The sequence below is a fragment of the Chrysochloris asiatica genome, unplaced genomic scaffold, assembly GCF_000296735.1.
Source record: "Chrysochloris asiatica unplaced genomic scaffold, ChrAsi1.0 scaffold00154, whole genome shotgun sequence".
Taxonomy (NCBI): Eukaryota; Metazoa; Chordata; class Mammalia; order Afrosoricida; family Chrysochloridae; genus Chrysochloris; species Chrysochloris asiatica.
In genome coordinates this window covers 3,484,547-3,508,695 of record NW_006408672.1, presented here as the reverse complement: position 1 = coordinate 3,508,695, position 24,149 = coordinate 3,484,547, and the positions used below count along the sequence as shown (strand labels likewise).

The 24,149-nt window shown below is 42.7% G+C and overlaps 1 protein-coding gene across 1 annotated transcript in view; it reads right to left on the bottom strand.

Annotated features, from left to right (window-relative positions):
• The window catches only part of C2CD2 (C2 calcium-dependent domain containing 2), a 102,862-nt gene that overhangs the window by 1,214 nt on the left and 77,499 nt on the right, over window positions 1-24,149 (bottom strand). The window contains exons 9-13 of the mRNA XM_006870854.1: window positions 22,523-22,647; window positions 21,498-21,672; window positions 16,517-16,630; window positions 13,754-13,881; window positions 8,084-8,396 (exon numbers count right to left, since the gene is read on the bottom strand). Of these exons, the coding sequence (XP_006870916.1) occupies window positions 8,084-8,396; window positions 13,754-13,881; window positions 16,517-16,630; window positions 21,498-21,672; window positions 22,523-22,647 (855 nt within the window). The remainder of the gene's footprint in view (window positions 1-8,083; window positions 8,397-13,753; window positions 13,882-16,516; window positions 16,631-21,497; window positions 21,673-22,522; window positions 22,648-24,149) is intronic.

The window sequence follows — 24,149 nt, the reverse complement described above, 5'->3', positions numbered from 1 at the left end:
GGAGAGGAGAGGAGAGGAGAGGAGAAGAGAAGAGAAGAGGTTGCAGTAATCATTTCAACAGCTTCAATTCCTTACAGATCAAGGGTAAACGAATACAGCAGCAGGGAAACAAACCAAGCCAGTAGCTGTCAAGTCAATTCTGACCCATGCAAGAGCAGACAGTAGAACTATGCTCCGTAGTGTTTTCAGTGGAAGATTTTGAAAAAGTAGATTGCCAGGACTTTCTTCTGAGAGGCCTCTGGATGGAACCTCCAACCTTTCAGTTACCAGCCCAGTATTTCACCCTGGAACTCCAAGGGTCCACTTACTTGCTTACTCTTTTACAAGCTGATTCAACATCCTGACTGAACATCTGGTTAACTCAGGCCCAGCCAAAGTAAAGGAGTAGATAGTTCAAGCTAGCGTGTGAAACTCATTACAATATGCATGCCAGTATTTATAGCAGTGCAAGAAGATAGGTCGGACCATGTGAACAAGAGCTTTATAATTAATGGGCTAACTTATTCTTTTTGATGGTAGACATAATCCAATATATATTTTAATAGCCATGCCACACCCATATACTCATCCAAGTTTTCTTCCTTTAACGGAAATGATACCTATCACCCATTACCATTGAGTTGATTCTGACTCATGGTGACCCTACACAGGATTTCCGAGGCTGAAAATCTTAGTGATGGTGGTGGTGGTGTGCCATCGAGTCAGTTCCGTTTCATAGAAACACTGTGTTTCAAGCCTGTAAGTATTTATGGGAACAGAAAGCCTTACCTTTCTCCCAAGGACTGGCTAGTTGATTTGAACTACTGACCTTTTGGTTAACAGTCTAGTGCTTGTCCTACAGCAAAACCAGGGTAAAAATTTGTTTGTCTGAGCTCTGGTGGCAGGATCAGTAGGATAAGCACAGGACAGGTAAGCACAAGGTTGACAGCTGAAACATGCCAGTAGCTCTGTGGGAGAAAGATGAGGCTGTCTACGCTCATGAAGATGTACAGTCTCTTTAACCCTGTGCAGGGTGGTTACGAGTTGGAATCGACTTGAGGGCAGTGGGTTTGGTTTTTTGGATGCCAACATCAATACATCTGAGGCAATGAGAGAAGTCTAATCCAGACCCACTTATGAATCCCTTTCTATGGGAATAGCAGCCTGCTCCGATTATTTCATGAGTCCACTTATTGGAGCAGACTCTGAGAAAGAGCTTCCTCATCCTATTTACCCAGATTAAGCACTAGAAAGGGAGAAGGAAGACTTCTTCAAGGAATGGGTGAAAGACATTTCATCTGGTCAAAGTAGCTAGAAAGAAAAACTTTCATTTTTGGTTATAATCAAATAATCTTTTATGCAGAATCATTAGGACATTTTGTATGGTGACCTAAAGTTGGGGATTCATGTGCAGGGTTATAAGGGTTTCTGGGAAGAATGAAAAAGGGAGGGTCAGCCTAAATGTGTACATGACTTTCCTGTGGTCAATAGGAATCCCTGGGTGATCCAAATGGTTGGAGGTTTAAGCCCACCCAGAGGTACCTTAGAAGAAAGTCCTGGTGATCTGCTTCTGAAAGATCAGCCATTGAAAACCCTATGGAGCACAGTTCTACTCTGACACACATGGGTCACAGTGAGTCAGAATTGACATGAGGACAACAGGTTAATTGGCTTTATGTGCTAATATGTTGAGACACAAAATAATGGTTTCTTGAGCAATTTGGCTCATTGTAAAATGGAAACACATCAGTTAAGGTGTGTTAAGGTAATCGAGGCCTTGCCTTTCAAGTTTAGCAGGTGGGTAGATGCAGGTGCCTTGTGCTTCATTACCCCACATACCAAATGCCATCCACTGAGGAAAATGCCACTGTGAGCAGTAAAAGGAGGGAAGGGGGTGCTCCCAGGATAGGAACCTCCCCAACTGTGGTGGCGCTGAGCCTGAACAGGTTTAGGGCATAAGAAAATGATGGCCAAAACCATCAGGGAGGTTGGGATTTTGTACACCCTTAAAAACTGGAATTCGCTGATCAAAGAATGTCTTGATGTTTCAACTTGAACCCCCATCCATTTATAAGACATGACAATCAGTCTCTTTTTGCCCGTATTTCAAAAGGAAGTTGTTGGGTCACATTAGGTATTATGGAATGAATTGTGTTCCCCCAAAGTGGTTATAACCTGTGGATATAGTCCCATTTAAGAATGGGTTCTCTTTGTTAGGTTAATGAGACAGGATTAGTGTAGGGTGTTTTTTTTTTTTTTTTCAGGGTGTGTTTTATGTCAATATTTTTTGAGATGTAAAAGAAATTAAACAAACAATTGATAATAGCAGTGATCGGGAAAGAGCTGCCTGGCCACAAGAATATCTCTCCGAAACAAAAGCCTAAAGACACAGGGACCCTGGGTCAGAGCCAGCAGAGAAAGTCTTTCCCCACATCCTGAATTCAGATGTTAGCCTCCTAAACGGTATGTGGGGCTGTGGGCTAATGTGCTGGACTGCAAGGTTGGCTTGAACCTCAAGGTCGGTGGTTCAAGCTCACCAGTCGCTCCTAGGAAACCCTATACAGGGTCGCTATGGGTGGGAACTTAACAACCAACTGAGAAAATACCTGTTTGTTAAAGCCACTCACCTATGGCATTTCTGTTATAGCAGTACTAAGGAACGTAGGCAGCAAGTATGGAGATGGCTGGGGTGGGTTTGTAAGGACAAAAATGGAAAAACTAGGAGTTCTGGTTTGGCATGGTAGGAGAAATACTAGATTGTCTGGTAGCACAGTAGCTATGAATTGGGCTGCTAACCTCAAGGTCAGCAGTTTGAAACTACCAGCTGTTCTGTAGGAGAAAGATGAGGCTTTCTGCTTATGTCAAGATTTACAGCCTTGGAAACCCTGTACAAAGCCATTTGAACTGCAAGGTCGGCGGTTCAATCTCACCAGCTGCTCCTCAGAAACCCTATACAGGGTTGCTATGAGTCAGAACCAACTCCATGGCATACCACCCACACCAACTGCAAGGTCAGTGGTTCCAACCCACCTGCTGCTCCTTGGAGACCCTGTACAGAGTCACTATGATTCAGAACTGACTTGCCAGCACTTAACAACAGTGATCCAGGAAGGTAGAAGTGGGAAGAAAAGCCAGAGAATAGAATGGTCATCTTTCTTCCCTTTCTGCTGTAGTATATGTTTCTTTCATTGTAAGGTTACACTTTATTTAAAAATATATTGCCCTGAGATCATCTTTAAACCTGAAGTCTTCTTTGAACCCAAAACAACACAAAAAAGTTTATCTTAATTCATAAAGTCTATCTGTTTACAGCATTGGGCTCTTTTAAAGAATTATCTGTTGTTGTTGTTGTTAAGTACCATCAAGTCGATTCCGACCCATAGCGACCTTGTATAGGGTTTCTGAGGAGCATCTGGTGAGCTTGAACCACCGACCTTGCAGTTCAAATGGTTTTGCAGTCTGGTGCATTAGCCCACAGTGCCACACCAGGACTCTGTTGCTAAGTACTGTGGAGTTGGTTCCGACTCATAGTGACCATGCATAGGGTTTCTGAGGCTGTAAGTCTTTATGGGAGCAGAACACCTCATCTTTCTCCCACGGAACAGCTGGTAGTTTCGAACCGCTGACCTTGAAGTTTACTTTAGGTGACATCAAATTGACATTGACAACTCAAGAGGTGGATAATAAGCATAGGGAAGCAATGAGTTTAAGACAACAGTGGTAGAATAATTTGAAAAAGCATAGTGAGAATGGAGTTGAATAAATAACACATGTAGAGATTGTTGAAATGGTGTATACTTGGCTACATAGATTTTCAGCAAAAAACAAACAAACAATATATATATATATATATAAGACAAAAAAAACTTACTGTGTAGGCAATTAATTCTGGTTGGCATAGCGATCCTCTTTAAGTTAACAAAGGAATGAGCACGAGATGAAACCAGAAAAGCAAGACGTAAAAAGAAAAGTATGCAAGAGCAAAATAAAGAATGAAAGACAGTAAGACTTTGAACCATTCATATTATTTATATACATGAACTCACTGTGCAGGACATTTGGCAACATTTAAATTTTTTTTTCTCAGAACCTCTTTCAATATTTTTAAATTTTTTTAATGGTAACTACCACCTTAATTTTGAGAATAAATCTCTCAATACGTGTGCTAACAAATGGCAAACTTCTGGGAGAACTTTAAACTTTCAGCTCTGGGGAACTGAGAACAAATTCCTTGTAGCAACAGCTAGAAAAAATTAGCATTAGTTTAAAAGTGAGAGAAAACCCCACCAAGCTGCTCCTTTTAGTAGTGGTTTTGAAAATTTTCTGATGGGAAAAGGAGAATTATTTAAGGCCCGTGACACACCATTATCTTGGATTGTGTCAGCATCCCATGTTGATCAGATTGTTCAGACAGCAATGGAATGAGAAAGTGATTTTAAACACTGCCAAATATGTCCTTCTCAAAGATCTCAGATTTGTGCAAAGTGAATGAAGAAATACATTTTCAAATGCCCAGGCTCTGGAAGGGGCAGGAATCTGGAAACTCATGCGGAAGTGGTTCTGGGCATACCTGCCTGAACCATGTCAGCCCAACGTGCAGATTCCAGGTAGTGTTCACCCACTAAAGGGGCCCTGGTGGTACAGATGTTAAAGTGATTAAAGGCTGGTCGTTCCACTTTGCAGGAGAAAGATGTGGCAGTCTGCTTCCTTAAAGCTTAACTAACCTTACTGCCATCTAGTTTATTCTGGCTCATGGCAAGGCTACAGGACAGAACAGAGCTACACTTAAGTGTTTCTGAGACTGTAAATCTTTTTAGGAGCAGACAGGCTCATCTTTCACCCAGAGAATGGCTTTTGTTGGGTTGGAACTGCTAACCTTTTGGATAGCAGTCCAAAACATAGCCCACTGTGCCACCAAAACTTACAGTCTCAGAAATCCTAGTTAGCAGCCCTATTGGGTCTGATAGAGTCACTACAAGTCTGAATCAGCTGGAGGGCATTGGAGTAGTGAGGTGGACTCACGATCTGACAAAAAACAAATAACAAACCCCAAACCCAACCCATGGCAGTTAAGTCCATTCCAAGTCATGGCAACCTCATGTGCTACAGCATAGACCTGAGCTGCATAGGGGTTTTTTGGGGGGCTGTATCTTTATGGAACCGGATTGCCAGGCCTTTATTCTGCAGCACTTCTGAGAAGGTTTGAACAGTGGACCTTTGGATAAATAGTCACCATAAACTATTTACACTATGCAGGGGTTCTCCCAGCAGGACAATGAAGGGAAAGGCACAGGCAGCCACAAGTAGTGAGGGAATGTCAAAGGAAAGAGTGCTCATAGACTAAGGAGGAAGGAAAAAGGAATAGAGCACTAGGCTTTGAAGGCACTTGGGTAAGCAAGGTCTGGCATTTGTCAATGAGGGAAGTTGGGATTCTGTACAGAGAACAGGAAATGGACCATCTGGTGAGAGGAGGGGTAGAATAACGGGGCCTCCAGCTCTCTCCTTCTGGTGTGTCTACCTTGGTTCTGCCCCTCCCTTTGGTTTCTCTGGCCCTAAAGGACAGAGGTATGTATGTGGCCAAGTACTCACAGATAAAAGTGAGACTGCCTTAGGGGTCTGTATGTATCCAGACTCGAATCCCTGGGACAGAGCCTCTACTCCCCACGCACTAAGGAGTGAGCAAACAGAAGCACAGGGTTCTGACTTCACCATGTGGTCTGGAAACCACATTCCAGAACCCTTCCTCTTTCCTCTTCTAACTCTGGCAACGGGATGGATGATGGGAGAAAGCAGTGATGTGCATGCTGTCAAAACCGAGAAGGGACACAGACAGACACGCACCCTACAACAGCTCAACACAGCTGACACTTGAGGCTGGATCATTCTCTATGGCAGGGGGCTGTCCTGGCTTCTACCACTCCATGCCTTTAACACCCCTCACCCACTGTGTCGACCAGAACTGCCTCCAACATCACCCCATTGGCTGAGAACCACTGCTCTACAACAGCAGGAGCAAAGGAGAAGAGGAGATGCAGAACAAGGGTAAAGAGGACCCTGAAACTCTCAGCCTGTGATCCCCTAACTCATGGTACCTGATACCGCCTAACTTGGGATGCCTGAGATGCCCACTAACTTAAGATGCCTGAGATCTTTTTTTTTTTTTTTTTCCATAATGTTTTATTGTGAATTATGTGATAGTTTATATGGGAGAACATTAGTTTTATATTCATCCTATCATATATCATCTCATTGCTATGGTTACAATCCCCTCCATGCATCATCAACCAACCAAAGAGTATACACAAGATGCCTGAGATCTTTTGATGTGGGATATCCAAGGTTCCTTCATTTAGGTACCTAAGTAACCTTGCTTAATGTGGGATGCTTGAAGCTCTCCTTAACTCAGGGTGTAAATATGTAAATTTTAGGGAGCCATTTCCTGCTGGAAGGCAGGGGTGCCTTGGGATCCCAAGTAGGAAGCAGAGCGGAAGCAGAGCGAGGGTTAATGCTAAGCTTCGGCACCTGCTTCTCTTGCCCTACTCTTTCTTTATCACTGCTGGGCTTGTGGTATAAGATGGGGAGGTGGGCACTGTGCCCACTTTACAGAAAAGGAAGCTGAGGCTCAGGAGCTGGGTCTCAAATCTAGGACCCACAGGAGAACAGTCACTGGACTACTTTCCCTTAGCAAATATATTTAAGCTACTGTTACGTCTAAGGCACTACAAGGGTAAAACTGCTCACGTTTGAGATATTTATAATTCTCAATGGCAAGCGAGCAAATGTTCTAATGAAATGCTCACTTTGTCACTAATACATGTCAAGGTAATCAGTTATGCTAGGGTGTAGCTGACTTTTCCCCTCCCCTGTAGATCCTCTCAAGATCAAGCAGTGAGGCTTTGCTTTGTTTTCACTGGAAGAAGGGAGTCTAAGAGGCCCCGGCAATATACAGAGCAGCCTAGTCCCCATCGGCTTTGCTTCGCATATATACATGATGAGCCAGTTGCCACCAAGGAGCCTCCGTCCAACGTCCAATCAGGACTTCAAACTGCTTAGAACCTGCTGCTGAGATTTTGCATCCTCTGCCCACCCCCTAGATAGAGTCAGAATCTACATTTTAACAAGAATCACCCAGTTTTTGTTGTTAAATGCTGTTCAGTAGGTTCCCACTCACTGACCCCATATAGGGTTTCTGAGGAGTGGGTGGTGGGTTTGAACCGAGGACTTTGTGGTTATCAGTCCAGTGCTTATCCTACAGCACCACACCAGGAATCACCTGGAGATCTTATTAAAATATAGATTCTGATTCAATCTATCTGGGGTATACATGTGAGTTCTAAGCAGGTGTGTGTGTCACATTGTAAAAAAGCTTGTTTGAAACCCTGACTTCAGCACCATGTATGTCCCAGTAAAAATGGCCTCCAAAGATTTTCAAGGACTGGTTTTGGAGAAGTAGATTACCAGGCTTTTCTTCCAAAGTGCCTCTGGGTGAACTCAAACCTGCAGCCTTTTAGTTTGTATCCAAGTACCTTTATCATTTGTACTACCCCGGGACTCCTGTATAGGATGACATGCTTGGGAAACCTTGTATAGCTCTACTCCTGGTGGGAACGGGCACTCAGAGGAAAGGCACCTTTGAGCAGAAACATCAGGTGGCACAACGGTTAAGCACTTGGCTATGAATTGAAAGACTGGTGGTTCAAACACATTCAGCGGCTTCTCAGGAGAAAGTCCTGCTTATTGGCTCCCATAAAGAGTACAGCCTAGAAAATTCATTGAGTTACTTCTACTCTGTCACACAGAGTCAGTGGGAATCAAAATTGACTGGACGGCTCCTAACCACATCAGGCAGGCACACTGCCAGCCCCCAGTTGAAGGGTGTGAGGACCAGATTCTCACACTCAGGAGCTATTCGGAATATGCCCCAGGCTGTCTAGTCTAAACCCCAAGACTCTAAATGGGCTCCAAACTTTAGCATGGGTTTGTGTTTGGCGAGGAGGGTGAAGGGATAAATAACAGATGACAAGAGCTAAAAAATGTCGCAAGGATTCGAGCATGAGCACAAAGCTGCCGAGGAGGCAGAGCAGGGGGACAGTGGGATATGTACCTTTGTGCTTCTTGGCAGCACCTGGCTCCGAGGTGCTCAGGGAGCTTTCTGACAGTTCATCCCCATCAGGGTCCACTAGGACATGTCTGTCCCACTCTGCATCGTCCTGAGCCTCCTTCTCCAAGTCCCAGGAGTCAAGTTCATTCTCCTGGGGATCAAGGGCAGGTACGGCCTGCACAGGTGGGTCTTCCTCGAGTGGGACGGTGGCGACGGTGGCCTCCAGGTGGGATAGGGATTCTTCCTGATGCTCACTGTCCATGGAGGCTGCGTAGTCCAGCATCAGGGCGGCTTCATTGTCCTGAGATAAGGAGGTCTGTCCAGGCAAAAACACAACATCAGAGGCCAAGAGAAAGTGAAAATGAGAGCAGGTATGTGGGGGAAGGAGAGCGGGTAAGATGACTCACAATGCGCTAGTCACAGGGTGTGTTTGACCAGTGATTTCAAAATATCAGAAGGCACCTGGCCCCTGAAAAGAAGGCAGTTCCATATCAGCAGAGTCAATGCTGGTGTGGTGCTGTAGGATAAACACTGAACTGCTAACCACAAGGTTGGCAGTTCAAACCCACCAGCAGCTCCTCAAAACCCTAAGAGTGACGTGGAAAGAGAAAGGCTGTGTACTGGCAGCCAGGAGGCTGACTTGCAGAATGTATCCTTTGGTTGTTTAAATGATTATATATTCCTGAGTGTTTTTGTGTACATCCAAAATAAACAACAGAGGGAATAGATGCAAATACTGTTGAATGATGATACACAGAGGAGATTGTAATCATTGCAATGAGACGAAATATGACAGGATGAGTGTAGAACTGATGGTCTCCCATGTAAACTATCACTCAACTCACAATAAAAAATTTAAAAACAAAACAAACCCCAAGAGTCAGACCCAGCTTGATGGCATTTAGCAACAAGTGAAGCACAGGTCTTAGTGATGCAAACAGTTAACACACTTGGCTGCTAACTAAAAGGCTGACAGTTCAAGTCTACCCAGAGGTACCTCAAAAGAAAAGCTGGGCTATCTACTTCTAAAATATCAACTATTGAAAACCCTACGGAGCTCAGTTCTACTCTGACACACAAGGGGGTCACCAGGAGTTGGAGATGATTTGGCAGTAAACTGATTTATAGAAATCAGAACAGTAGTTCCTTAGAGAATGGGAGAATGACTGAAAAGGGGATAGGAAGGGTTTCTTGGGAGCAGTCATGCTGCTCTTGATTGCAGGAGTGGGAAGAAAGGAAGGCATTCACAGGAGAGTTTTCTTAGTGACAATTGACAGCTACACTTTGCTGAATTAAGTACCATACTGAAGAAGCTCCCACCGACTCAAGATGGGGCCATTTGAGCAGCAATATAAATAATGACAGCAATGGACTGAATACATTAAGGTTCCTAATTCCCTAATGAAACTGAATACACACTTTGGTAAATAGGGGAAATGATCATGGGCCATGTCCTTATTTCTCTCATCTATCTAATCAGTTACCATTGAGTCAACTCCAGCTCGTGAGGACCTCATGAGTCTGTGTGTTAGAGTAGAACACTACTTCATAGGGTTTCCAACGGCTGAATTTTGGGGAAGTCAATCACCAGGCCTTCCTTTTACGGTGCCTATGGATGGAATTGGACCTCCAATTGTTATTAGTAGTCAAGGGCATTAACCATCTATACCACCCAGGGAACCCCTTATCCATCTTGTTGTGTGCAGTCAAGTCAACTCTGACCCATAACCACTCTATTGGACAGAATAGAACTTACCTACAGGGTTTCCAGCTCTTTTCTCTCATGGAATGGCTGATGGGTTTGAACCAATAACTTTTAGGTTACCAGCCTAGCACTTAACCATTGCACCATCAAGCACCCCTTGCATCCACTTGGTGGTGGTGGTTATATGCCACTGAGTCTGTTCTGACTCATAGAGACCCTGTATAGGGTTTCCAAGGCTGTCACTCTATGGGAGCAGAAAGCCTCATCTTTCTCCCTTGGAGCAAGTGGTAGATTTGAAATGCTGACCTTGTGGTTAACATCCCAGCTCCTAATCCACAATGTTACCAGCAATATTTCCTCATCCATTTAGGCCTAAAGAAAAGACAATGGGTCTGGATGTTGCCATGGGCCGTTGGCCCTTGGCTGGTTATCAATGGAATCGCACACAGGAAGTCATACTTAAGAGCTTGGCCATCCACTCCTAAGCAAAATGGCATTGTTGGTGGCTTGCCTTTGGCATTTCTTATATCTCTTGAAGTCTACCTGATTTCATTGCCATTTGTAAGATCTGGATCTACACTATTCCCTCTTTTTGTCTTGTAGTTGACTTCATTATAAATATAAATGGTTCTTTATTTTTAATCTTGAAGGTTTGCTTTACTTTAAATACTTCTATATCTGGATTGAGTTCTAGGTGGTATGTCATTTATGGTAATCTCAGGTTGTTGTATGCTGTTGTTGGTTCTCTGTCCACAGAACACCCTTTAGCATGTTTTGTTAAATTGGTCTGGCCGTTACAAATTCTGTTTATCAGGATACGTCCTAATTTCTTCTTCCTATTTGAGGGACAGCTTTGCTGGGCACATGATTCTTGATTGGCAATTTTTTTTTTCTTCCAGTTTTGTATATATCGTCCCACTGATTTCTTGCCTGCATGGTTTCTGCTGAGAAATCAGAGCTTAGTCTTATTGGTTCTTCTCTGTAGGTAAATTTTCATATTTCCTGAGCTGCTTTCGGGGTTCTTTCCTTGTCTTTGGTTTTAGAAAGTTTGATTATGATAGGTCTTGGTAATATTCTTTCGGGATCTATCCTGTTTGTGGTTTCTTCAGTTTCTTGTATGCTTATCTTCTCATCTCTCATGATGTTAGGGAAGTTTTCTTCCTATAATGTTCTCTCTGCCTTTTATTGTCTCTTCCTGTTCTAGAATTCCAAGCACCTGTCAGTTGTTCCTCTTCATGGTGTCTCATAGAACTCTTAGCTTTCTTTGGATTTTTTTCTGATTGTGCTTTTAGCATATTAGTGTTGAGAGATTTATCTTCAAGCTCACTAAGACAGGCTCCAATGCCCTTCCAACTCTTAGTACTGATCTTCTGGATTTTTAATTGCAGGTTTTGCATTGTTTCAAAATTTGCTTTTATTTTGTCTGTTTGTACTTGAAGTATTTTCCTGAATTCTTTTGAAGTTTATTCTGTGTTGTCCTTGCTGTCCTGATCTTTCTGTCAATCCTTTGAAGGGACATAAATATCATTCTTTCAAATTCTTTTCCAGATAATCGCATTATCTTTTCTTCCTCAGAAATTCTTTCTGTCTATATATGTTGGTCATTTGTTTGAGCCTTTCTCTCTCGTTTCTTCTTGTTGCACTAAAATCATCTGTTGTCTCTAGGGCATTGCAGTGTTGTTGTATTTATATTTAATTGATGATTGCATGTTGATGTGTTCTTAGGCTCTCACCAAATGTCTCCTGTGAGTATGGTTAGAGAATGAAGTGTGTACACCATTCTTGCTTGCCATTCATGCACCTCGGTTTTGGGTGGGTTTGGTTGGTGTTGGCTGCTGTCTATCATTTATCAGGTGGTATAGGAGAAAGAGCTCTGGTAGCGTAGTGGTTACGAATCGGGCTGCGAACCTTAAGGTCAGCGGTTCGAAACTACCAGCCGCTCCACGGGAGAAAGATGAGGCTTTCTACTCCCGTAAAGATTTACACCCTCAGAAACCCTGTACAGGGTCGCTATGGGTCGGAACCGACTCGACAGCACTTAACAACAACAACAACATAGGAGATGGTATTGGCTCTGGCCCAGTAGGTGAAGTAAAAAGAGGCAGCAACCAGAAAAAACAATATAATAACTATAAAGACAAAAGAGGGACAGAGAAATGGAGCTATAAAATAGAAAAATAAGAGACATTATAAAAGGAAGGGAAAAAAGAACACTGAGAAAATCTAGGGGGAGGGAAGATAAAAAGAGAGAGTAGAAAGTAGCAAAGAAAGTTCAAAAATGAAAAAATAATTTTAAAAGAGGGGGAATGAGAAACAGAAGAAAAGGAAGAGACAGAAGGGATAAATATGAAGGGAAGAGAAAGAGAAGAAGGGAGAGTAGAAAAAACAAACAAACAAAAACAATGAAACAACAAAGGAACAACCAAACCCCAAAACTAAAACCCAAAACCAGTGCATCTGTTGCATCTGGATATGAGAAAACTCTAGGGGCCTCCTGTAAGCCACAGAGCTCACAAGGTGGGTGTAGGAAGGATGAGGAGAGTTCCTGGACTTACATAGGGTTCCTATTGGCCTCTGTACTATGTTCAGTGCACTTAATCTGGAATTAGTTTTTGGAGGCTCTTGATGGAGCGTCTGTTAGGAGCACAGGGTAGCTGTCTGTTAGGAGCACAGGGTAGCTGAGAGCAGGGTGACTGGTTACATACTGGTGTGGTAGCTCTGTGTGTTCTGTAGGTCCAGAGCCAAACCCGTCTGAATCTAGGCACCAAAGTGGCCCACCAAAGTGGTATAACTGGCCCCCACCTCACACTGGGGTGACTCCCAACCATGTGGCTCCTAACTCCTGGAGAGGAGGGGTTGTGCTGGAGGTCAGGGAGGGTGGGAGTGGTCACACCTGCTTACCAGGGGAGCTTGGAGATAAAGAAAGACTAGTACCTTTCCTGTCACCTGTGTGGATTTGCTCTTCCAGGCCACCTTCTGTTGCCAAAGCTACTTACAAAGGTTCAAGATGGGAGCATTACATCTCGCTGGCTGTTCATCGGTCAGTCTCCCCATCTCGCCATCCCTGCTCAGCCTCTTCCCGCAGTAAGCCCTCAATCCACTTTTCTAACCTTCCCTCTGAAGTTCAGGGTTCCAGGATTTTCATGTGGTCTCTTGAATCTTTGTTGTAGAGGGTCCATGTAGTATGTCTGCTTAGTCCACCATCTTGCTGGAAGTCCAGCATTTCTCATATTTCATTGTCAGCATCTCCTACTGCTCTGCTCTCTTACCACCCTTCAGTTGACCAAGGGAAGCCTTGCATATCCAACCTACCTCTGTGTTGAGAATTCTTCCCTCTCAGCCCCTCTGTTTGAAATAAAAACCTCCCAACTGTCCCTGACTTCTCACCTGCACTTGTTCATTCTGAACTTTCAAAAGGAGTGAGGGTCTGTGGTTTAGCAGTTTTCCCTGAGGGGTTTCTGGCTGCTATCTGGTTGGGCCTTGTACCCACAATCACTCTTGGCACAATGTCATTGAGCAGGAGAGGGGGAGGACTGGGGATCAGGATTTTAAAACAATCTTGTTTCTTTCTGATTACAAAAGCCATACGCATTTATTACAAAATGAATACATAAATGCTTTGGAAATGTGTAATGTGGGGCCTGAAAGTTTTCTGTAATCAGGGTTCGATCGGGGCATAAGTACCAATGGGGAGTCTTATAACATAAGTTTCTTTGTTTCAATCATTTTTCTTCAAATGACTCACCAACCGCTCAACAACTAAAGCTTTACCTTTCACATTTCCTTCAAAAACAGGATAGACCACATAAAGGCAGTATCATAAATCATCCCTTTGTTGGATGAGGAATGTAATTTGACATTGTAAAGGGAACTTTCTGAACCATGACCAAGTGCTTAAGCTGATGCCTACCGAGGGGGAAGGGCACAGTCTCTGACACAGACACCTCCCCGGGCTGCCCCTTCTGTACCTTGGAGATGCCCGAGATGATGATCGTGCTTTTCTTCCGAGGCGACTTCAGTTTCAGTTTTGAAGATTCACTAAGCTGTCGGATGGCAACTTCTGCCACTGGATCCGAACCGTTCAACACCAACAATTCTGTCAGAGGGAGACTAGTGTTGAGTGCATTAGCAAAAATCTAAAGTGAACTTCCAGGGGTGATGGAAATGGTCTAGTGTAGGTACTGGGAAGGCACTTCTTATTAAAGGTTGATAGCTTAAGTGTTGCAGGCCATCTGGTCTCTGTCACACCTACTCAACTCAGTCTCTGTAGCATGAAAGCAGCCATAGATGTAAGTAAGCAAATGAGTACAGCGGGGTTTCAATCAAACTTTATTTGCAAAAACAGGCAAAGGGCTAGGTTTGCCCAGAGACTGTAGTTTACTGATCTAAAGCATGATTTCCTGTGTGGTTACACAAGTGTATAGTTAAGATGCACACATTTTGTTGTATATAGAACATACCTTAATACAACTAATGAAAAACAATGAAAGCAAAGGGAAAAAAAACATCTCTAACTTTTTGGGAGTTTTTGAACTTGGAAAGGCAATGTAGTTACTCATTGTTCCTCTCAAGGGTGATTATACGGATGGAATAGTGACCAGGGACATGAAGGGTCAGTTAACAAAAGCAGCTCCTACCCACTGACCAACATCTATCAAGTGAGTTAATATGTACCAGGTACTGATCAAAGAGTTTCATGTACGTTATTTCGTTCCCCAAACCCTATGTTGTTGTTAAGTGCCATCGAGTCGGTTCCGACCCATTGCGACCCTGTATAGGGTTTCCAAGGAGCAGTTGGTGAGCTTGAACCGCCAACCTTGCAGTTTAAATGGCTTTGCAGTCTGGCACATTAACCCACAGCGCCACACCAGGACTCCCCAAACCCTATATTGTTGTTGTTATGTGCCATGGAGTCGGTTTCCAAACCCTATGAGGTGGGTACAATTTATTTGTTTGAATAGGAAAACCTTTTATGGAGTTTTACAGTAAGAGTTGTCATTGTTGTTATGTGTCGTCGAGTCACCTCTGACTCAGCAACCTTGTATAGCATTTCTGAGGCTTTAAATCTTTACAGGAGCAGAAAGCCTCATCTCTCTCCCACGGAGCAGCTGGCGGGTTCGAACCGTGGACCTTGTAGTTCGCAGTCCAGTGTTTATCTTATGGAGCCACCATACTCCCTACAAAAAGGGTACTTTTTAAAAAAAATTCCCTTTTTACTCATGGGGAAAATGCCCAGCAGCCAGGTAGGCTGAACCAAGATGCCCAGTCTGTGTCTGACTTTGAGTTCATGCTCATAACTCTACAAAGTTGCAACGACAAAACTATTGTAAGTTGTTATCTGCTGTCGAGTTGGTGCCAACTTACAGCAACACCATATAGGGGTTTCCAAGGCTTTAAATCTTTGTGGAAGCAGAAGTCTCAGCTTTCTTCCTCAGAGCTGCTGGTGGCCTCCAACCACTGACCCTGTGGTTCCCAGTCCAGTGTTTATCATAAAAGGAGATTTCTTAGGCCACATTTTGAGGGACAATGGAGACCATACTTCCAGAGGGTGTGTAAGAGAACTGGTGGCAGAAAAATTGCTTGGCCAAAACCAGTGGTAAAAAGAGAGATGGGTTCAGAGAAAGTCTCTGGGGAGAACCCCTTGGAAGATGTTGTGCTGCACTGCCAATGCCTCCAAGTAAAGGAGTATGGGAAGTGCCACCTGCTCAGGCCACACCAAGGGCTTCCCTGCATCCTAGAGCACCAGGTTGGCTGAGGGAGCGGCCATGGCCTCTGGCTACATAGATGAGCCCACAGCATCTTTTTTGTTGATTTTAATACACTTCATTTTTTTTTTTTAGGTGAGTCTTAGGCTTACATAAAAATTGCTCAGAGAGCACACACAGACAGTTCTCATATGGCTTTTTCCCCCTTCTGTCAACCCTATGATGAGCATGTTACCTTGGTGTGGGATTATGTGTTACAATTTGAGACTCAATCTGGATACCTTATTATTAAATCCATAGTTTACAGTCAGGCACACTATCTGTGTTGGACAGTCCTGAGGGTTTTGTCAAATCAAGATGTCACGTGTCCACCATGACTGTCTCATACAGAATAATTTCACTGCCCTCGAAATGCTCTGTGCTCCGCCTGCTCATCTTCCTGCATTTCCTGGACCCCTGGCAACCCGCTATCTTTTCACTGTCTCTATAGTTTGCCTTTTTCAGAATGTATGTTCAGTTGGGATTGTACAGTACGTAGCCTTTTGAGACTGGCTTCTTTGTACCTGCTGTTGTTAAGTGCCGTCGAGTTGGTTCCAACTCAGAGCAACCCTGTATAGGATTTCCAAGGAGTGGCTGGTGGGTTTGAATTGCCACTTTACAGTTCAAACTAACCTTGCGGTCCAGTGCTTATCCTTCAGTCTTAAACATGCTCTGTGCTCCACAAGTTCAGCCTTCCCTGTCTTTCCCTAAACCTCTGGCAGCCACTGATCTTATAACTGTTGCCATAGTTTTGCCTTTTCCAGAATGTCATATCGTTGGATTATTTTATTTGCTTTGTTAACGTGTGTCTTAGAACTTCAGTGGGGATGCACGCTAGGCTAGGATCAAGTTTTCTACTTGTAGATATTTACTTCTTACTCAACAAATGAAACAATCACTTCCCAAATTCTCAAAAGGCAGGGATATCAGATTGGACAGTTCAAAAGACACTAAGAGGGTAAAAACTGGGAGTGTACTATTCCTCACCCGTGTCTGAAGAAGAGAAAGTTTTACTGACGGGGGCACTGTGGCAGGAGATGGCTTGGACAGAGATGTCTTTTTCGATCACCTTCACTTTCACGGGCATTTTCACAGGAGACTCTGCCAAAGAAAGTCACCAGTTACAAATGATACCCCAAAACTGTTGCAATTGACAGTTACCATAAAGTGAAACTGCCTCTCACTTTACTGCTAGTTCATTCAGAGGTAAAAGCAATGTCAACCTTCAGACTTCTTAGACAACCCTTATTCTTTTATCACTATTATGAGTAGAAGTAGTATCATTATTTGGGTCAAAAATGGTTCTAGGAACCCAACTCTAAATACAATTTCAGAAACATTTAAATTAAACCAGAATTCCATTTTCTGTTTCTAATTCAAGAACTGTACACACAGATCTACTCTGGGAAAAACAATACTTTTGCATGATACTTACATGACACCATGTAAATAAAACAAAAATAAAAACAAGCGAGACATTTATACAGAAATGATCTCTGTGGGGATGGTTCAAGAGGCAACAGTCAGCTGATCTGGACTGAGGGGAAAAGAGATTTGGCAGTTGCCCTCATAAAGATTTACAATCTCAGAGAATGTAAGGAGTACTTCTACTCTGATCTACAGGGCAACTGAGAGGCAGAATTAATTGGATGGCAGTGGCTTCTTATTTTCTTAATTGACCGATGTTAGTACTTCCATTCCACCACACATCTGTCAGCTTGCCGTTCTGTTGTGGCATGTTGTTGCATGTTGCAGTGATGCTGGAAGCTAAGTCACTGTATTTTAAATCCCAGCAGTGTCACCCATGGAGGACAGGTTTCAGCTGAGCAGTCAGACTAAGACAGACTAGGAAGTAAGAGAGAGGTGGACTACTTATGGATGTTTAGCCACTGAAAACCTTATGAACAACAGTGGAACACTGTCAGATGGCACCAGATTATTTAATATTGAAACATGATGAAGAACACCAGAATATTGTCTGGTATAGTGCCAGTAGATGAGCCTCTCAGGTTGGAAGGCACTCAAAATACAACTGAAGAAGAGATGCCTCTTCAAAGTTGAGCTGACCATGATGATGTGAATGGAGTAAAGCTTCTGGGACCCTTCTTTGCTGATGGGCACAACTCAAAATGAAGAGAAAGAGCTGTAAATATTCAATAATAATCAGAACATGGAATGTACAAAGTATGACTCTAGGAAAATGGGAACATGGCAAAAGCGAAATGGAACACATAAAGATTGATATCCTAGGGATGAGTGAGTTGAAATAGACTGGTATTGGCCATTTGGAATCTGCCATTTATATGGTTTACTATGCTGGGAATGATAAATTGAAGAGGAATGGCATCACAGTCATAATTAAAAAGAACATTTCAAGACCTATTTTGAAGTATCATGCTGTCTATGATAGGATAATATCCATATGTTATAAGGAAGACCAGCTAATGCCACCGTTACTCAGATTTACTACCAACCACTAAAACCAGTGATGAACTGAAGAATTCTACCAATGTCTTCAGTCTGAAATTGATGAAACACGCAATCAAGATATACTGATAATTACTGGTGATTGAAATGCAAAGGTTGGAAACAAAGACGAAGATCTGTCATTGGAAAATATGCCCTTGGTGATAGAATGATGCCGGAAATTGCATGACAGAATTTTGCAATACCAGTGACTTCTTCATTGTAAATACCTGTTGTAAACAACATAAAAGATGACTATACACATGGACCTCATCAGATGGAATACACAGAAATCAAACTGACTACATCTGTGGAATAGGACAGTGGAAAAGCTCCATATCAGCAGTCAAAACGAGGCCAGGGGCAGACTGTGGGGCAGACCATCAATTGCTCATATGCAGGTTCAGGCTGAAGCTGAAGAAAATTAAAACAAGCCCACAAAAGTCAAAATATGACCTTGAACATATTCCAAGGTCTGAATTTAGAGATCATCTCAAGAACAGATATGATGCATCAAGCACTAAAGACCAAAGACCAGAAGAGATGTGGGAAGACATCCAAGAACATGATACAGGAAGAAAGCTAAGGTCATTAGACAGGAAAGAAGGAAAAGACCAAAATGGATGCCAGAAAAGACTCTGAACCATGCTCTTCAATACAGAGATGCTAAAGCAAATGGAAGAAATGAAGGAGGTAAAAGAACTGAACAAAAAATTTCAAAGGGCAGCTCGAGACGACAAAGTCTAATATTATTATGAAATGTGCAAAGATCTAAATTAGAAAACCAAAAGGCAAGAACACACTCAGTATTTGTCAAGCTGAGGGAAATGAAGAAAAAAATTCAATCCTCAATTTGCAATATTGAAGGAATCTATGGGCAAAATATTGAATTATGCAGAAAATATCAAAAGAAGATAGAATACATAAAATCATTGTACCAAAAAGAAATGGTTGATGTTCAACCATTTCAAGAGGTAACATATGATCAACAGCCAATGATCCTGAAGGAAGAAGTCCAAAGTGCATGGAAGGCATTGGCAAAGAATAAGGTTCCAAGAATTGATGAATGCAAATTGAAATCCTTTAACAAACTGATACAATACGGGAGGCACTGACTCATCTATGCCAAGAAATTTGGAAGGCAGCTACATGACCAACTGATTGGAAGAGATCCATATTTGTGCCCATTCCAAAGAGAGGTGACCCAACGGAATGCATAAATCATCGGACAATATAATTAGTATCATATATAGGTAAAATTTTGTTAAAGATAATTAAAAAACAGCTGCAATACTACATTGACAGGGAGCTGTCAGAGGTTCAAACCAGATTCAGGAGAGGATGTGGAACGAGGGATACCATTGTTGACGTCAGAAGGATTTTTGCTCAATGCAGAGACTACTAGAAAGCTGCTTACTTGTACTTTAATGACTATGCAAAGGCTTTTGATTGGATCACGACAAGCTATGGACAACACTGAGGAGAACATGTATTCTGGAACACTTAATTATGCTCATGAGGAACTTGTACATGACTAAGAGTCAGTTGTTTAAACAGAACAAGGAAACACTGAATGGTTTAAAATCAGGAATGGTGAGTGCCAGGGTTGTATTCTTTCATCATATTTACTCAATTTGTTCACTGAGGTAATAATCCAAGAAGATGGATTATCTGAAGAACCTGGCATCAGGATTGCAGGCAGACTCCTGCAACCTGTGATACAACCTTGCTTGCTGAAAGGGAAGAGGCCTTAACATATTTATTGAAGAAGATCAAAGACCATAGCCTTCAGTATGGGTTGCATCTCAGTGTAAAGAAAACAAAAAGCCTCACCATTGGACCAATCAATAACATCATGATAAATGGAGAAAAGATTGAAGTTGTCGAAGACTTCATTTTGCTTGAGTCTACTAACAACATTCATGGAAACAGCAGATGAGAAATCAATTGACATATTGCAAATCTGCTTCACAAGACCTTTTGAAAGTACTGAAGAGCAAAGATGTCAGTTTGAGGACTAAGGTGTGCCTGACCCAAGCCATGGTATTTTCAATAGCTTCATAAGCATGTGTAAGCTGGAAAATGAATAAGGAAGATCATAGAAGAATTTATGCATCCAAGTAATGGTGTTGGAGAAGATTATTAAAAGTTCTATGGACTGCTAGAAGAACAAACAAATCTACGTTGAAAGAAGTATAGCTAGAATGCTTCTTAGACTCTAGGGTGGTAAGAGTTCGTCTCTCATACTTCGGACATGTTATCAGAAGGGACCAGTCCCTGGAGAAAGACATGCTTGGTAAAGTAGGTGGTGGTTGGTGGTTATGTGCCGTGGAGTTGGAACTGACTCATAGCGACCCTGTACTGGGTTTCTGAGGCTGTAAATCTTTATGGGAGTAGAACGCCTCATCTTTCTCCCACGGAACAGCTGGTAGTTTTGAACTGCTGACCTTGCGGTTCGCAGCCCGATTCATAACCACTATGCTACCAGAGCTCCTTCTGGTAAAGTAGAGGGTCAGCCAAAAAGAGGAAGACCCATAGGAGATGGATTGGCACAGTGGCAATGGGCAACAGTGGGCTCAAGCTTAGCAACAGTTGTGTGGCTAACGCAGGACCAAGCAGTTGTTTCATTATGTTGTGCACAGGATTGCTGTGAGTCAGAACAGACTTCTTGGGAGCTAACAACAATTCATTTTTAACGTAAGTAATTCTTCCCTAACCACTGGCTTTTGTTTTTTTCAAGACTGAGTGTGCTTTCTATATATAAACATAATGGGAAACTTCAGTTAACTTGGTTGGAGTTCAAGTGTACTATCCGGGTTTTGTTTTTGTTATTGTTAGCTTATCTTGAGTTGCACTGATTCATGGTATTGCTGCCTGGCTTCTGTGTCATCTGCATGACTGGCTGTAGATCAGACCACTGTGATCCACTACGTTTTTCCTCACTGATGATCAGAAGTAGATCACCAGGCCTTTCTTCATCTTAGTCTGGAAGCTCTGCTGAAACCCGTTCGGTATGTGTTGTTGTGAAGTGCCATTGAGTTGGTTCTGACTCAGAGACCCTGTATAGGGCTTCCAAGGAGCAGCTGGGGATTTGAACCATCGACCTTGTGATTAGCAGCCCAGTGCTGACCCTACAGCACCACACTAGGACTCCATCGTAGCAACCCGGAGTCCTTCACTAACAGGTGCTGTGACTTCACATGAGGTGCACTGACTGGGAATCAAACCCAGATCTCCTTCATGCATGGCAGGACTTCTACCACTGAACTGCTTCCTCTCGATTGTGACTTCAAAATATACTACAAGGTTGTACCCTTTTATATTTATGTAGCAAAATACAAACATAATTGCCAAAAAATAGTAGTAAGCAAAATTCTTGCTAATTACCAGGCTTCCTTGGCCATGAGATTTTAAATAATACTTAGCACCGCAGCCCACAGTGGTCTGTAGTGTAGAAGTTAAGATGTTTACAAAAGCATCACTATGCTTATGATTGTCTCACCAGGGCTCAGCGGGGTCACCCTCCCCACATCGAAACGAGGCTTGGTTTTCACAGCAGTCACCGTTGTGACTACGGTCCCACAGGGCATCACTGTGCGGTCCTTCTCTATCTTCGTAGCAGGAAAGGGGGCAGGGATTGGCCAGGGCTTCCATTCAGTGGGTTCTACGTAAGAAAACTTCAGAGAACGCTAGTTACTCAGTCTGGAAAAGAGCAAAGTCTCATCCCCACCACTGCAACCATGACTGCCTTTGAAACAAACATGGATTTCTTCACTTAATGTCTGTTATATATTGAATTGTGGTGCCCCTTCTACCCCTGCCCCATCCCCAGCCAAAATGTGTTGGAATCCTAATCACTATACCTGTGGATGTAATCTTGTTTGGATATATTTGAGTTTTCTTAGTTATGTTAATTAAACCATTGTAAAAGTAGGTGATTCTACATCCAATTACTTCTAAGTTCTGAAAGAGTCGATTAGAAACAGAGACAAGCATGGGGTAGGAGGAGAGGGAGACACTGTTGTGTGCTGTGGAGTCCACCCTGTGCATATGCAAGGAAGGCCCTCCCTCTAGAACCACACCCTGAGTTTGAGCCTCTATCCTCCTGAACTTTGAGATAATATGTTTCTGTGTTTTAAAAGCTATGCACTTGTGATACTTGTGTTATGGCAGAACTAGGTACCTAAAACAATGCCAGTACCTAATTCAATTAGCCTGGAATTTCCAAGCACACACAGAATGATGCCACCCAAGCTCAATCACAGACGCTCAGTACATAATGATGGGTACCCAGACAGAAACACAAACAGACACAAACAGCCTTTCTGGGTTAGACCCCTGTGAAATGGCAGGAAGAAAAGCTAGTTCATAGCAGACACATTAGGGTGGATGGAACCTAATCCATTTAAGTCTAGAAATGGGTACTATGAAATGGCTTTTGGACACAGTGACACAAGAACAGGGGTCTAACATGGTTTATATAAGACACTCCTTATCTGAAGTGACCAGGCTGAGTCTTAGCCATACCTCCACAGTGATGGAGCCCACCACCGGGCTACCCATGGTGGGCCCATTGGTCAACATAAAGCTCTGTGGTCCAGAAGGCTGCTTCTTAAATAAATCTAAAGGAATTATCGTCATTGCAAACAGACCTGCAGAGACAGAAGACAAGCAAGAAGAATCACTGACATTTCCATGAGGTTCCATGAGGGCACAGAGTCATTATCAGCAGTGATAACTGCACTCCTAACGTATGTCCTGCTCACATCTCAGAATACTTAAAAAATATCAGGGTTATAAAGGGGGGGGGGGGTGCTGTGGAATGTTCTAGACTAAAGGAAGGTGAGAAGTATAGATCTTATACTGGAATGGGGAAGAACAGCAATGAAAGAGATAGGGTCACCTGACAAAACATGAAATATGGAGATTGTTGTTGCTAAGTGCCATTGAGTCGGTTCTGACCCATAGCGACCCTGTACAGGGTTTCCGAGGCTGTAAATCTTTATGGGAGCAGAACGCCTCATCGTTCTCCCAGGAACAGCTGGTAGTTTCGAACTGCTGACCTTAAGGTTCGCAGCCCAATTCATAACCACTACGCTACTAGATAGACTGAATAAATTCAATACGGTGATTACTGTACTGTGGGCACAGAAGAGGAGACCCCATTCTTAGGAAGTGTGCATTAAAGAATTTAGGGGTGAAGGGCCATGACATAGCAAAATCCAAAGATCAAACAGTTGCTGTAAAGTTGACTCATGGTGATCCCATGTATGTCAGAGGAGAAATGTATTCCATGGGGTTTTCAGTGGCTGATTTTTCAGGGTTAGACCACCAGAACTTGCTTCTGAGGTGCCTCTGGATGTGCTCGACCCTTCAACCTTTTGATTAGCAGCCAAGTGCTTAACTGTTTGTATCACCCAAAGGACTCCTATGACGTATCCAACTTAGCATCAAGTAGTTCTGAAGAGCTATTGTGTGTGTGTGTGTGTTTGTGTGTGTATGCATACATATCAGTGAGAGAAAAAAGTGTTAATAGTAAAGAAAATGGACAAAATGTTAAAACAGGTGAGTCTGGGTAAAAGTTATAAGGTTGTTCTTTGTACAATTTTTTTTTTTAACTGTTTATAAATTTGAAATGGTTCTTTTTTTTAATCCCTAAATTTTATTTTGTTGGTTTTGTTTAGAATATACACAACAAAACATATATCAATTCAATCATTTTTCCATGTTAATTCATTGACATTGATTACATTCTCTGAGCTATGCAACAATTCTCAGCCTTGCTGTAAGTTGTCCTTTTCTCATTGACTCATTACCTCATTCATGGCTCCCAAAGGTTCCTATGTAATCTTTTTGAGTTACCGCTGTCAATTTGACCCCATATAGATAGTTCTTGGAATCCTGGTGTGATGCTGCAGAATAAATACTTGATCCCAAGGTCAGCTTAAACTGCAAGGTCGGTGGTTCAAACCTACCAGTTTACTCCTTGGAAACACTATACAGGGTCACTATGAGTTAGAGCTGACTTGATAGTACTTAACAACAACAATGACAGTTCTTAAATGAGCATAATGCTCAAGGCAGACCTGTTTTACTAATTAAGTTAATCTGCTGTTCAGTTTTAAGATGATTTAGGGGATAGTTTTGGTTTAAG